Genomic DNA, 15809 nt, shown 5'->3' on the forward strand with positions numbered 1-15809 from the left:
TATGTTTGTTGAAAATTCTTATTTGTCATCAGTTGCTTCATTATTTCCTTGGGTATAAATGACCTCATTTGTTGGGTCTGCTGACAGAGGTGCTATCTTGGCTCTGGAGGACTTTAAATGCTTGACAGTTTTGCTTTGACAATTCCTATATGTGCCTTGCTGTTAGGTGGTTGTCATAACATTCAGGATGTACAGTTACAAACCCTAGGCAAATATTTGTATTAATATTTAAAGCCCTTGCTCCGGGCCACCTGGACGATGCTAGACACCATATCCTTGTCTGGTGTGGGTTTAGTTCTTGGTTTCTGAGGAGGTTTCTGGCATCTGTGGGATAAAACACAGAATAAAACTGTGTTTCTGACCCTTGATCAGGAGATTGTAGCAGGAATTGTTCTTTGCCAGTGGCATGGGAAGGAAGCAAAAGCACTTGTATTCAGTTAGAAAATTTAGTCAACTCCACCTTCAACACAGCCAGAATGCATCCACTTCTTATCACTTCTGCTGCTACCACCATGGTCCCAGCTGGTCTCTTTCTCGTTTTATTGGAACAGTCTCCTAACGGCTCTCTCACTTCTGCCATTCCTCCTATTCAGTTTATTCTTAACAATAGCCAAAGAAATCCTGTGAAAATTAGGTGCTTCATCTACTTTCCCAAACCCTCCATGGCTTCCCTTTCTTACTCAAGCTAACCAGTCAGTGTGCTTATCTGGACCTTCAACCTCCCACCAGGTCTCTGACTTCTCTCCTACTTCTGGCCCCTAAGTCATCTCCCTCCAGCCACACTGAGACAGGCACACTCCCACCTCCAGGACTTTCACTCATTTCTTTCTTTTGAAATGAGTTTTGTATCTGTTATATCTACCTTGTTTCTCACTTCCTGCGAGTATTCAAATATAGACTTGGTGAGAACTTCCCAGGTCATTCAATTTATGATTTCACACTCCATTTCTCCATCATTGCATGACATTTGTTGTCCTGGGACACACCACAGAGTTCAGTTATTTATCCTACTGCCTGAGTATCCCCATCAGGATGTTAATTCAGCAAGGACGGGGATTGTGTGTGTGTGTGTGTGTGTGTGTGTGTGTGTGTGTGTGTGTGTGTGAGAGAGAGAGAGAGAGAGAGAGAGAGAGAGAGAGAGTGTGTGTGTGTGTGTGTGTGTTTTGCTATTCCTGTACCTAGAACGGTGCACATTTGGTAAACAACTCAGTACATTTTTTTGTGGAATGAATACATTTTATCCCTATTATGCAGAATTGATAACTGAGACTTTGCAAGATGACACAGCTTGTCCAATGTCAGTCACTTTGTAAACACAAAAGCTGGGATTCAAATCCAACTTCATCTGACAAAAAGTATAAGTTCTTAACCTTGATATATACAGTTATTCTAGAGAAAAACAAATACTTTTCTTTGTCTTATGTTTATACTTACCTCTAAAGTTATTGCTCTGAGGCCAGAGTACATTAAGCATTAATTAATATTGCATTTTTTTTTAGCTCACCATCTTTAGCTTTTCTGAAAAATGACAATGAAACAAAGCCCAGAACAGACCTAGCCCCTGATTGCCAGGATCATAAAAGGGCGGGACAGGTACAGTGCCTTTAAACAAACAAAGCCTAGAATCTCCCTCTGACTTCTGTTTCTCAAACATGGTTCTGGGACCCTCTTTCCTAATTATAACATATGGGTGTGGCACAAGTACTCGGGACCCAAACCTGGACTGTGCTAAATCTATCACAGTCTACTATTTCACAGATCTGGAAATGTTTTCTATTTTCCAGTTGCAATAAACACTTCTGATTGAGAGTTCAGTAAATCCTTTTGATTATTTGTGGGTCTACTCATTTTGCTAATTGTCACTAATATATTCTTTTGTAAAGTGTGTTTCTTGACACACCCAGCCTTTGGAGAGCTTGTGAAGGGAATGTGAAGGCAAAAAAGTAAAATGCAAAAAATTAATTTGTCCTAAAATTTGGGATTGTAGGAAATGTGCTATGTATGTTTACAACGAGCAAAACGGAATTTCCCGTTGTACTACAGTGAGGAGAGGAGAAGGGGAGCAATAGAAGAAGAGCAACTCATACAGCAACATCAAATAATGAAAGATCAGGAGGCTTTCTTCAAACACCAGGTAGTCCAACACCTCAGTGAAAGAACTGTTTTAAATGGAATAGTAGAACATGATTATCAAATTCCATTTAAAATATTCCATCATTTTCTCCTGTTCTGTAACATATCTGATATGTTATATACTTATATACTGCTGGATTAAAACTTAGGCAGTGTTCAAGATTTCAACTATAACAAATAAGACTGGGATGGATATCCATGTAGTGGAATACTTGCATGTATCATTAATTTTTTGCCCTCAAAGGACTGAATTTTAAAGGTGGAATTGCTAGGTTTTATTGCTTTATCTTTGATTTATGATAAAATATAAATCTAGTCAAAACTTTTACCTTTCAAATTCATGGTCTATTTTAATCGAGCAAGGACAGAATGGCACCATTATATTTATTTGCTCTATCCAGATTTCTGTGATCACTATAATTGATCCGATTGCCCTCTCCTGATTTGTGATGAATTCTTTCATGCCTTCTTAGGAGCTATGTAGTGATGGTGCCTAAAGTCCAAGAATAGGAAATAAAAAACCTCCCTAACCCACTTTTCTAAATCTCTGAAGACATTAGAAAATACCATTGCCTCCAAATAGGTTTCTTTCATGGTTGGATTAATTGAATATCATAATGTTAAAATTTTTAAAGGCTCTATTCCAATTTGCAATTAAAATGTAAAAAAAATGTTTTATGATAGATTAACAGTCTGGCTGCTAGAGAACAGAATCAGAAAAATGCTGCCTATAATCTTGGAGTTGCTGAAGCCATAAGAAGTCACAAGAATGAGAAACCTGAATTTTATGTAAGAGTCCTTTTGAAATTTCTGTTGCTAGCAGCAGCTACCCCAACTGTCTTCAGATCCACTCCCTGTATTGCAGGTTTGCGCCTTTTAAAATATTTTTCGGTGCTGGGGATTGAACTCAGAGCCTCCCCACATGCTGGGCAAGTATTCTACCACTCAGCCACAACTTCAGGCCTGTTGTGACTTTTTTTTTTTTTTTTTTTTAAGTGACAGAGTTGAAAAGTGGGCTCCATAGGCCTAGGACGGGTGCTTCCCAGTGTCTGTCTCCACATCATCCCCAGTCACAGTAGAGTAACTACTAGTAACTGCAGTTCTTGTTAATTATAGCCATTCTCAATCAGGTCCTAGGACAGGTGGTGGGGGGAGTACACTGAAGTCCAGCCCTGGAAGCTAAAGAGAAAACCAGCATCATGACAGGATTGCTGGAAATGTAAAATCCAGGGCCTTATACCAGACTTCCAGAATGGGGATCTACATTAGAATATCTGTGTGTACATTAAAGTTTGAGAAGCCAGCTTCAGATGGAAGAAGCCACTTGCTTCACTGTTGATTTGCTTTTAATCATGTTGTGCCTACTTTCATCTCTGCCTGATTCTTTCTCTTTTTATATCACTATCTAGGTAGTCTGACACTCTGCACACAAATCTAATCAGATATATTTTCTTTATCCAAGATTTATGGAACTCCTATGGGCCAGCCACTGTGCTGGCAGCTAGGAATACAAGTTCCCTTTTCTAAAGAGGTCTCAGTCTAGTAGGAGAGAAAAGGGACTAAAAGAGAAAAGAGTGTGATATAATAACTGCTGTAATACATCTTTGAAAATGGCTTCTATGAGTAACAGGTGAGTCACTTAGTGTAGCCCAGAGATCTGGGAAGACTCCTGGCATATAAGAGTTAGGTAAAGATGTAAGTGGAGGAAGAACATTTCAGGCAGGGGCAGCAAGGAGGGAGGGGAGAGAGCATGGGGCTTTTGACATTTAGCTATGATCTCTCTTGCTTCCTATATATAAATTCCAGATTACATTTATTAATGCCCACTTTGTAGCTCCTCTTTGGTATATCTTTAGATATCTTAAAAAGAACAGAACAGCACTGTTGATCCCCTCCTCAACCTGTTCTTTGCTTCTCCAGTTGGTAAGTGGCATCCCTAGCCAGCCAGATGCTCAGGAGTGATCTCAGGTTCCCCTTTCTTTGTCTCCCACGTCTGAGCATCTTCAAGTCCAGCTGCTTTTTTTACCTTTTAAATGTACCCAGTACCTGTTCAGATCTGTTCATCTTCCAGAAAAGCATCGTTTGCATATCAATGGTTTGCATATGTTTTAGTGTATCCCCAAGAGATCAGGATTGGAAGCTTGGTCCCCAGCATGGCAATGTTGAGAATTGGTAGGCCTGGTGGGAATTGGTCACTGGGACACTGTCCTTGAAAGGAATTAAGGTAGTACTCATGGGACCTTGAGTTAATTCTCATATGAACACTTTGTTATAAAAGAGCCAGGCTGACTTCTAAGTTGCTCTCTGGCTCCTGTCTTGTCATGTGATCCCTCCCTCTTCCTGTCTGTGCTCCTACTGTGAGGTGAAATAGCCAGGTAGGACATGCCAGAGCCAGAATCATACCATTTGGACTTCCCACCTTCAAAACTGTGAGCTAAACAAATTTCTTTAAACAACCCACAAAACACAAATCTCTTCATCTTTTATATTGCCACCCCAGTCAAAGACACATCATAAGGTTCAGCTTCTTCAGTTGGTCTCTCCTTGGACTCATGTCTTGCATCTTCTTCTCCTACCATCTGTTCTTCACACAGCAGCCAAAATGATCTTTTACAATTCTTAACCAAAACATACCACTCTCCTCTAGGAATTTAATTCCTCTATGGAATCCTACTGAATTGAAATGAAAGCTGAACTTGCCTTGCTCTATCAGACCCTGCCAGTGTCCCTGCCTTCCTCCAACTCTACTTGCCTATTTTCACTTCTTCCTCCCTGTGCCTCAGCCACATAGCCCTCCCTTCTACTCATTGAACATGCCTCACTTGTTTCCATCTGATGTCTTCACACTTGCTGTTCCTTCTTTATGGGACACAGATCCCACTGATATTTACAGTGGAGGTGATTCAGTCTTCTACAAGGAAAAGCCTTCTCTAGTAAACAACGGATCTAATCCTATTCCCACCTAGTCACTTGCTAGGATAAAGGCTATATAACACTTATTACTACCATAAATTAGTTGAAAAACTGTTTACTTGTTAATGTTTACTTGTCTCTGGCACCTGAATGCAGGCTGGATGAACCTGAGGATCTCAGAACTCTGTCATTGTTGGAAAGTCTAGAATAGCTGGGCCCATCGTAGATAGTTGGTGCTCTCTTTACACCACCTCTGTCTGCTTGCTCATGCTTTTAAAGGTGCTCAGAATTCTTTCTTCTGTTCCTCTGAACTTTCTAAGGAGTTGCTCAGGAACCACTTCATGGTACTCTTTTTTATCTCTGTCTCAGAAATGGGGCTCTGAGCTCAATTAGCTCAGCTTGGTTATCGAATGTGCTCATGTTGTTATGTGGGTTCCTTACATGTTAGATGGCATATTAGAAAGTAAGAAATACTTTCTCATTTATTTTTATTCTTCTGAATCATTAATTTTATTTTTCTGTGTTCTAGGATGAATAAATTGCTTTTCTTTCATTCTAGAAATCCTTCCTGTTTGATAAACGGCCACTTAGTCCTGAGATTAATGCTATTAAGCAAGAGGAATATTCCCAAAGTCTCTTGAGACAAATGGCTAACAGACGGGAAAAGGAAATAAAGCAAAGACAAAACAGAGAGTTGATGGACCACCTAGAACAAGTACAGCTCACAGAGGAGTGAGTCTAGCCAGACGTCCTCTGTGAAATGGATTCAGAATTTCTGTGTGAATTTTTATGTAAGATTGAACCAGCATTGACAGTTTTATTAGCACCACTATAACCAATTGAGCAACAAACTAATCCAGTTAGCAGTCAATACCCTCATTAGAATTAGATGGTATTCTAATTATAATAATGAAAGATCCATCATTATGATTATAATAATGATTGCCAATCTATAATTATTATAGAGTATCATTTTATATGTTTTTTGCTCACCAATACTAGGGTGTCCCATGGAAACTGAGTGAAGAAATGTATGGGAACCCAGGAGGGAATGGAACCAGGGACTGAAAAGGCCTGTACAGTGGCCTTCTCTCTGCTTACACACAGATACTTAGTTGACATACTCTTTTTTTTTTTTTTTTCCAGCTCAGACTTGGAGAATGTTAGTTTCAATTTCAAACTTCAGGAAAGAGATCTGATTGGTTTTAATTACCTGAGGCCTTGGATAGGGTTAGGTATATGGAGTTCATATGTGCCTAAACAGGGGAGGGAGGCCCATATTTCTGTTACTAAAGTCAGGAGAGCAATTGACTGAAAAGTATATTCTATAAATGTTCTATAATGTTCCATTGTACTCACTTAATAGATCATATGTGTTTCCTGAAGTTATTATTTACAATAGGGATTTCTTTCCTTAAAAAGGACTTTTACAATAAATCAGTTGATAGGTGAATAGTCCCTTACTGCTTTCATATCTAGATTTTTTAAAGAATTGGCAGGGTAGTATAGAAGGGGGGCTGCTGTTTCAGTAGTATTTGGACAATATGGTTCTATACCCTGCTTATACCTATCCTATCTGTCCTGTGTTTACATGATGCCCACTTGCCTATGGATTTGAACTACTTTTTCTTTTTCTTTCTTTCTTTTTTTTTTTTTGCAGTTATAGATAGACAGATGCCTTTATTTGTTCAGTTTTTTATGTGGTGCTAAGGATTGAACCCAGCACCTCACACATGCTAGACAAGCGCTCTGTCACTGAGCTATGGCCCCAGTCCTACTTTTTCTTTCTTAAGATGAAATATCCCATAATGAAACAACAATTTTTATTTATGATGTCTCAGTATTAATACTTGACTGAAAATGTTTCAATGATGTGAATCTGTGTTGTTAAAGACTCTAAAACTTCTCCTACCTTCTCCTGTTCTTAAATATCAGACTTGCTGCACAAAGAGCCAAATATTTAAAAGATAAAATGGAAGAAACACTGTGTTACAAGACAGCTTTGGATGCTCAGGTAAGGGCCAAGTATTATTATTATTATTTTAAAATTATACAGTTTTTCAATAGCATAAAATATATAAATACTCTAATATTATGGATACTCTTGGTGTTACACATTTGGTGGATGTGAACCTTCCTGTAAGGTATTGGTATTTTACCATATTACAGAGTTGTGCATAAAGTTTATTCCATGATAGCATTAAAATATGCATATGTTTGTTCCCATTTCAGATGAAGAACAGACCCTCTCAGTTACCTGTGTTTGAACCGGACTCCTCTGAGCCCATCTTTGGTAAGAAAAAGACTGACTGGCTGGTGGAAAAGCGAAAGCGAGAACAGGATTACATGAAGCACCAGCTGGAAACAGCTGCTAACCAGAAGAGGGAAGCCATTCTGCACCAACTGGTGGATCAGAAGCGGGACTTGGAGATGCTTCAGAGGACAAGAAAAGAGTAAGGAGATCTTGAATCTTTTTTCTCCTCCTTGGCTTCTTATTTTTCCTCCTCTTCCTCCCTCCTCTCTCAAACAACAGCAGAAAAGTAAGAATAATAGATAACACATTGAGGAGTTAATTGTGAAAGACACTGTTCTAAGTTAACCACATTCTTTATCTCATTTTATCTTACAATCCATCCTATGAAGAAAATACAATTAAATAAATAACTTTAAAAGCCCTCTCTTGATTTCATTTCTCCCTTCAGTTCCCTCCTATTTTTCCTTCCTGTTACAGTTTAACTTCTTAAAAGGGTTGTCCCTTCCAGCAATATCCATTGGAAGTAGGATGTGAGCCTCAAGTGTGGTGTTGTGCTCAAGTAAATCCAGACATGACACTTGGAAAGGGGTCTTACTCAACTTCCACTAACCTTCCTCCATATGTGAGGGTGTATGGAAGGTGTCAGGGTAGGCTGAGGAGGACTTATACTGTATCAGTGCACATACCTTTCAGTTCAAACATCAGACATCCCATTTCTTAAAATGCCCAATTGATCACTGCACCAATGGGGAATTTTTTAAAGGTCCTATTTGGCTCTCAGTCTTACAACATCTCCATGGTTCTTCCCTAGTCTTTCCATCATCCATAATCTCCTGCTTCTTATTCACCCAGATTGCTACAGGGAACTCTAGTTTTCCTTTTTGCAGATGTTCAGTAAGTCTTAGATTCTTATTCTTGTTCAGTTAAAAATGTCAAGGTACAAGGAGTTCCAAAAAGGCTCTGTCCAAAGGAATTCAATCTCAGAAGTCAGTTGTACTTATAAAAAAATTATTTATTAAATTTTTGTGAACTTTATAAGTGGTCATAGAGATAGTGCATGTATCTGTTGTGGTCTATACCATGTAGGCCCAGATTTACAAACATGAGTAGATGGAGGTTATGGTGATAAGGGTGGGATCTGATTGTTGATAGAGGGGGTGGAAGTGGTGAAACACATAATTTCTGGAGTCAAGTCCACCATAGGATAGATATTGCATATTCTCAGCAGTGTATATCTATATATTTGCTAAAATATTATATATTTTTATATTTATTTGATGGTGATTACCCCAAGCCCACAAGTATACCTACTCTGTCTATACTTCCCTAAACCCTCTGGTATCCCCAAACCATATCCCCATGATCTTTCACCTAAATGATGTATACTGGGAACTCCAGACCATTTCCAGTATCTGTTCTGAATGGTTGGTGTGGTTCTACCATTTTATGAGTTGTGTGATATTAGGCAGGTTACTTATCTCTGAAGATGTTGATTTCCTTATCAATTAGGAATAATACAAGTATCTTTAGGTGGTTGAAGGCTAAATTAAATAATCCTTGTAAATAACATAGTGTCTGACTCAGCCTAAGTGCTCCCTCAAGGGTAGTTATTACTATTACAAGAAAAAGAAAAGAAGAAAGAGCTTTTCTTTTTCTGGATTATAAATTGACATAATTATTCTCTATTACATCAGTTTAAATCAATGGAAATGGCCTTACTTGGGGTCTTCCCTAGATCTGGCTCCCCACTGATACTTACTCATTCTACTGATTTTAGAACATAAACTCTGAGTGATTCTGAATATTTTAAAAGCTTTTCATGAGATAATGAATAAAAGTGGTTGTGGAAAATGTCACAGTAGGCTCTCAGTCCCTGTAGGGTGGTAATGTAATGGTGTGGCTGTAGGAGTTGACAGCAGGACAGAGTGCAGTGGGGTGAAGAGATGGCACTCTACTTTCTATTACATAAGTAACTGGAAATGCCCATGGGATGAGATTATGCCCATGATTTTGGCTCTACCTCCTGTGTCACAATTTGAAGAGTCTATAAAATTTACTCTGTTTTTTCCCCTGAGCATGCTATTTTATTTTCAACAGATTTCATGGTTTTGAAATCACAAATTACAATGCTTGCAGATTAAAGGATTATAATATAATAATCATAAAAGCTCTCTAGGCATTTTGGTCGTGGGGAGGAGTGATGGTTGCAGCCTAAGAAGATTTGTGAAACATGCCTGAGGGAAGGCATGGCTTTCCTGATGATTTTTTTTCCTTTTTTTTTTTTTTTTAAAAACAACTTTATTGATGTACAATAAACTGTATGTGCTTAAAGTGTACAACTTGATAAGTTTTGATATAGTATGCACCCACCCATGAAAGGATCACTACAGTCAAGATAATGTACATATTCATCATCCCAGAAAGTTTCTTTGTGTCCTTTATAATTCCTCCCTCATCCCTCCCACAACCCTATCTTCAAGCAACCCCTAATCTACCTTCTGTTACTATGGGTTAGTTTGCATTTCCTAGGGTTTCATACAAATGGAACCATGCAGTATACATTGTGAGTCATTGTGAGTCAATATTTTGAAATTCACCCATGCTTTTGCATATAACAATATCTCAGTTCTTTTTTTTTTTACTGGGGAGTATTCCATTGCACATACATAACATACTTTGTTTGTTTATTCGTCTGTTGATGGACATTGGGTTATTTATAGTTTTTGGTGATTGTGAATAAAACTACTCTAAACATTTGAGTGTAAGTCTTTGTATGGACATATAGTGCCTTCTATCTTGGGTAAATGCCTAGGCATGGCATGACATGGCTGATATATCACAGATACATATTTAACTTTTAAAGAAATTCAAAGTGCTTTTCAATTTAGTTGTACTATTTTCTAATCTCATCCAATAGTGTATGACAGTTCCTCTCCATCCTTGCCAACACTTGGTATGATCAATCTTTTTAATTTCAGCCGTTCTAATAGGTGTATAGTGGTATCTCATGCTTTAATTTGCATTTCTCCAATGGATGTACTAAAAATAATATAATTTAACTTTTGCACTTTTGGTTTCCTAGTATTTTGTTGTTATAACAATTCTGCATTAAATATTCCCTTTTACTCTAGTTTTCCCTTGGGCATGCTATTTTATTTTCAACAGATTTTATGGTTTTGAAATCATAAGTTACATTGCTTACAGATTAAAGGATTGTAAGTAATATAGTAATCATAAAAGGCTCTGCAGGCATTTTGATGGTGGGGAGGAGAAATGGTTGCAGCCTAAGAAGATTAGTGAAAGCACAAACATGCCTAAGGGGAAGGCATAGTTTTCCTGATGAATTTTTCTTATTTTTTTCAAAAACTTTATTGAGATATAATTAAAAATTTTTAATTGACACATAAATTGTACATATTTATGGGATATAGTACAGTATTTCAATACGTGTATAGAATGTGTAATGATCAAATCAGGATAATTAGTGTTTCTGTCTCCTCAAATATTTATCATTTGTATTAATTGGAAGACTTTTAAAGTTATTTTGAAACGTACCATAAATTGTTGTATACTATAGTAACCTTGCTGTGCTGTAGAACAGCAGAACTATTTTTCCTTTTTATATATTTGTACATTTTTATAACTTCTCTTTGTCACCCCTTCCTCCCTACCCTTCTTAGGCTCTAATGACCTCTACTCCAGTCTCTTCTATGCAATGTCCTCTAATTCCATCCTGTGGCAACAGCCACAAATGACTGGATTTCATTATTTTTTGATGGCAGATATTCCACTTTATGTACATATCATATTTTTCTTTTTCCTCTGTGACATTTACTTCTTGGGGGCTGTTGTGAATAGTGTTGCTATCAATATGGGTATGCAAATATCTCTTTAAGATTCTGCTTTCAGTTCTTTTGAATACAAATCTGAAAGGGGGAAATTCTGACAAATGTTACTGTGTGCATAAATTTTGAGAACATTACACTAAGTAAAATAAGCTGTCACAAAAGGACAAATATGTATTATTCCATTTATAGGAGGTATTTAGAATAGTTGTTTCTTAGAAACAGAGTGTAGAATTACGGTAGTCGATGGGGACTAGAGGAATGACAAATGAATTGAATGGTATAGAGTTTCAGTTTTGCAGGATGAAAAGAATTCTGCAGCTTGGTTGCACAACAGTTTGGATATATTTATCACCTCTCCATCCTTACCAACACTTAGAACTGGTTAAGATGGTGATTTTTTTAAAACCATAATTAAAAAGAACTATGAAAAGAAAAAGAAGGTTCCATTCATTCAGTGAACGCCCACTATTAATGGGAATTAGCACTTTATATTTTTGTCATTTGATCTTTTGCCACATAATAGCTGTGCAGTTAATGCTGGTTAGATAAAAGGGTGGCTCTGCTGTTCTAGGAAAAAGTGAACCAGGGGACAGTGCTGATTTTCAGTGGAGGATTCTGACACCTAGTGGCTGTAGCCACCACAGCACAAGTCTCTTCAGTATAGGCGGTCAGCAGTCACATTCAGTGATGCTTCTTCTAGACTTCAATGAAAACTGACAGTAAAAGTTTCCTTTTGGCAAGAAATAGACACACATAAATAGTTTGAACCAGGCTCACAACAGTAGTGTCAGTGTATTTGGAGACTAGTGGTGGAAACGGGATTAGTGAGACTTTAAGAGAGATTTCAGGGCAGTCACTGCTTTAACCATGGTTCACAAAACATTTCTTTTCCTTCCCCTGACTTCTTCACAGCATAGCATTAGATATTTTCTAGATTTCCTTTAGTCTTGCTGTAGTCCCTTGTGTTCCTTTAATCCCTTTCTAGACCTTGATTTGTATGCCTTTGCTTGCAGAATGCCTGTAGCAACCAGTAGGCTGATTACTGACAGCTGAGAAGTTGGAATAAAAGCAAAGAAACAAAGTATAAGAAATCCATTTGGAATGATTCTTCAGATGAGTTAAATTAGCTTCAAAGGAAATTAATGACTTTAAAGGCCAAAGTTGTTAATTGGAAAAAAGGTTTCAACCCTGCTAATTTAAATTACTGTTGAAGATGAAAGGTCCTAGACTCATAATATTTGACAGCCAGAAGTTTCACTATGCTTTTACAGTGTCCATGCCTTTTAGTATATAGTTCAAAGAACAGTGAACAAAACCAGAAAGTTTTCTGTTTAATTTTACATGAAAGGAATGGGGTTCCTAAGGTTAATGCATGTTCTTTCAAATATTAAGAATGGAGTCAGAATGCTCTTTTCTCTCCAGGTACTTGGCAGACAGAACTGCAGAGCTGGAGAGAGTGAACAAAATGAACCAATGCTTGCAGGAGGATTGGGAAAATAGCATTGCAATAAAGAAAGAGAAGGACCTGGAAGAAAAGTCTTTCGAGCGGTAACATCTGATTGGAACCAGAAGTTTTTTTGAAGAAATTTCCCGTTCCTTATTTAGTCCTAGGATGGCAGGTTTCAAGCACCGATTCTAGTTGATCAGTGATGGTTGACTAGAAGATTTAATGGAGAAAGCAAGTCTGTGTTCAGTGGGAAATGTTGCTGTGATTGATTAGAAATGTCTGCCATGAACAAGGGACTAAAGATTGCTGTGTTGTATGTCATGAGTTCACCAATTCTGCCCCAATCTGTGCCTCTGACTAGGGTGGCTTCATTTTCAATTTGTGGAAGGTGGTAGAAATTCTTTTTGGAAAAAACTAATTGAAAGCCAGGAAAGTGAGTGTCTGACGTGAACACGTCCAATGCTTATGGAATAGTCATTTAGGAGCAGAGTCAAGGTATTTTGTGAGTAAGATTGATACTTGGAAAGATGAGATGCCCATTATGGAGCTAATCCCCTCTCCAGTGGTGTATTTATAATTTAAGTTAAGGAATCTGGGTTCTTGTCCTGGCTTTGATAATTATCACTTACTTTGAAGAGGCAGCTAATCTTTTTGTCTTATTTTTTCTTATGTGTAAAATGGGAAAGTAAATATTTGCCTGACCAAACTAACAGAGAAGTTTTAGAGACTGATTAAGGAGATGGGAAATGGTTACTCTTAGAAATTAAAATCCTTCAAAAATGTAAGGCAGGATTTAACAGAACAAGGAATTTGATGAAACAGACCAAGTCTGCACAATCAACATATTAAAGTCAACCCCAGATATATCAAAATGATAGTTTCAATTGTCAACTCATTTTTATATGGGTAAATTTTGTTATAATGATCTTGATTTGTAACCCCTTTTCTTTTAGACTTTCTTGTAAGTCATTTCTCACCTACTTTTAAAAAATTTTTTTTCTTCTTTTTTAGTTGTAGATGGACACAATACCTTTTTATTTTGTTTATTTATTTTTATGTGGTGCTGAGGATCGAACCCAGTGTTTCATATGTGTGAGGCGAGTGCTCTACCACTGAGCCACAACCCCAGCCCTCTCACCTGTTTTCCTAATGCGTGAAACATATTGTAAGACTATGAAAGTATGAGGGATGATGTGGAAAATAGGTCCCAAAGAAGAAATGGAGTTGCTTGGCCTAGAGAAGAGGAAGGGAAGGGGAATTGGAGAGCTCAAGCCATTTTTTCAGTGTTGTAGAAAGGCAGGTAAAAGACAGTGAGAGTAATGGTGGGGAAATTTTATTTGGATTTAGTAAAAATGCTTGGTCAACACAGTGATAAAAGATATACAGGAACTAATCTTGAATGTAGGCTGGCCAACCTGCTCTGGGACATGGTGGAGCAGACTTGTTTTCTGAGGACCTAGGCTAGGCCAAGTTGTGGGTAGATACTGAAGCGCAGGCATCAGATAGGAAGAACGAAGTGGTTGATGTAAAATTCAAAAGTACAATGAACTGAAATCCATTCTTCTGTCATGTGTAACTAATTAGAATAACAACAACAAAAAAGAAATCATAGCAAATACTACAGTGTTGACAGGATTAAAAAAAAAAAAAAAGCAAAGGCAAAAACACGATTCACATGCATGCAGTTAGCACATGCAATCTGTCCTGTAACAAGGCAAGCAAGGTAGGTCTCCCTTACCCACTTTCATGGCTGTTTACATTTTCTCCTTTTAGGGCTGCCTCTGATGCTCTGGGTTGTCCAGAATTCTATCCTTGTAGACACTGTTGATAGGGCAGGGGAACAACTAGGGACTGGCTTGCATAACTGGGAATTGTCAAGGTAGATCAGTCACTGCTGCCCCTTCCTCTCTGATGCCATCCAATTTTGTCCCTCTACTTATCTTCACTTTCTGTCCTGCCCTTAACTCTCCAGAAGCTCTGGCCTCTTGAGATATTTCATTGTAAGTGTACTCATAATGCTCCGCAGGTGCTGTTAACCAGCAGCTTAATGGCCTGATCTCTCTCTCAAATGCTGTCTCCTGTCTCCAGGAGCCCAGGAAAGAGAGGTGCATCCAAGTGACAAAACAGCAAACAAAGAGACTTTGAAGCCATTCTTTGCTGACTGTGTGACTTTGGGCACTGTGTTCTCAGTGGGTTTGGGTAGGCGTGACTGGAAAAGAGGGTCAGGCAGACTGTTGCTGTGAAGGTACCAAGTCAGGGGCTTAGATATACTGAAGAGGAGACAGTGGCAATTTGCAAGCAGGGAGAGCCTGGACAGGGTTTGAGTTGCAGACAGTAATGTGATGGGGGTCTCCAGAGTCTTGCATAACAACTGCTAACTGCTGCTTTCACTCTCCTCTCCTATTCCTCAGGGCTTCCAACAAGCTGTTCCTTTTGGACCAGTGCAAGAAGTATCAGCGTTGCAAACAGTGCCAGAGGCGCATGTCCAATACAGGCAAGAGCAACTTGTGGCACATGAACAAGTTCCTGCAAGGCTCCCGGTTGCTTGTATAAAACTCAGTTTGACTTTTGTTTCCTGGGGAACATTTAAATCTTTTACATGTTTGGAGTGATTTTGAAACTGCATATTTTTACCTCAGAGGAAAAAAAAATTACTGTTTAGGTTCTATGCTTTCATTAGATTATTTAGCCTCTCATTGAATTCAAGTTGGCTGGTTCTTCCATCCTGCCTTTCTCCCACCACTACTTATTCCTGGAATTTCTCTTCTATGGCAATGAAACTGAGTGGCTCTGAGGACTGGAACCCATCGCCATAGGCCCTGGGAATGGAACCCAACTTTGCTCTGGCTGCTGAGGGACTGCTGACACAACCCTGCTATAAATTTCATTTTTTTCATCCATAATGAAACAATGTCATAATAAATATTTTCTAAGTGCTTGACTGTGCATTATAATTCATAATTTTACCCCCAACCCTTTATTTTTCTAGAGGACTGTGTGTGTAGACATCACAGGTAGGTTAGGCTGTTGGCCTTAAAAAAGCTCAGAACAATGTGACTGGAGTTTTCTAATTGATGACAAACTGGGACTCTCTCAGGTCCCCAAGGAATATAATTCCCTTGGTGACCTCCAAGTCAAACATTCTGTTGTCCAGCTATTTCTACACCATACATTTATTATGGCAATAAATGTGTATGTACCATGAGGAGAGTGC

General features: G+C 38.3%; 1 protein-coding gene across 1 annotated transcript in view; it reads left to right on the top strand.

Moving 5' to 3' along the window:
* The window catches only part of Ccdc81 (coiled-coil domain containing 81), a 39223-nt gene extending 23680 nt beyond the window's left edge, over positions 1 to 15543 (top strand). The window contains exons 8-15 of the mRNA XM_021725162.3: positions 1500 to 1593; positions 1988 to 2134; positions 2818 to 2922; positions 5606 to 5778; positions 6982 to 7060; positions 7279 to 7499; positions 12571 to 12696; positions 15007 to 15543. Coding sequence (XP_021580837.1) covers positions 1500 to 1593; positions 1988 to 2134; positions 2818 to 2922; positions 5606 to 5778; positions 6982 to 7060; positions 7279 to 7499; positions 12571 to 12696; positions 15007 to 15148 — 1087 coding nt within the window. The 3' untranslated portion in view covers positions 15149 to 15543. The remainder of the gene's footprint in view (positions 1 to 1499; positions 1594 to 1987; positions 2135 to 2817; positions 2923 to 5605; positions 5779 to 6981; positions 7061 to 7278; positions 7500 to 12570; positions 12697 to 15006) is intronic.
* The last annotated feature ends 266 nt before the right edge of the window (positions 15544 to 15809 follow it).

Source organism: Ictidomys tridecemlineatus, chromosome 4 (assembly GCF_052094955.1).
Source record: "Ictidomys tridecemlineatus isolate mIctTri1 chromosome 4, mIctTri1.hap1, whole genome shotgun sequence".
In the NCBI taxonomy this organism is placed as follows: Eukaryota; Metazoa; Chordata; class Mammalia; order Rodentia; family Sciuridae; genus Ictidomys; species Ictidomys tridecemlineatus.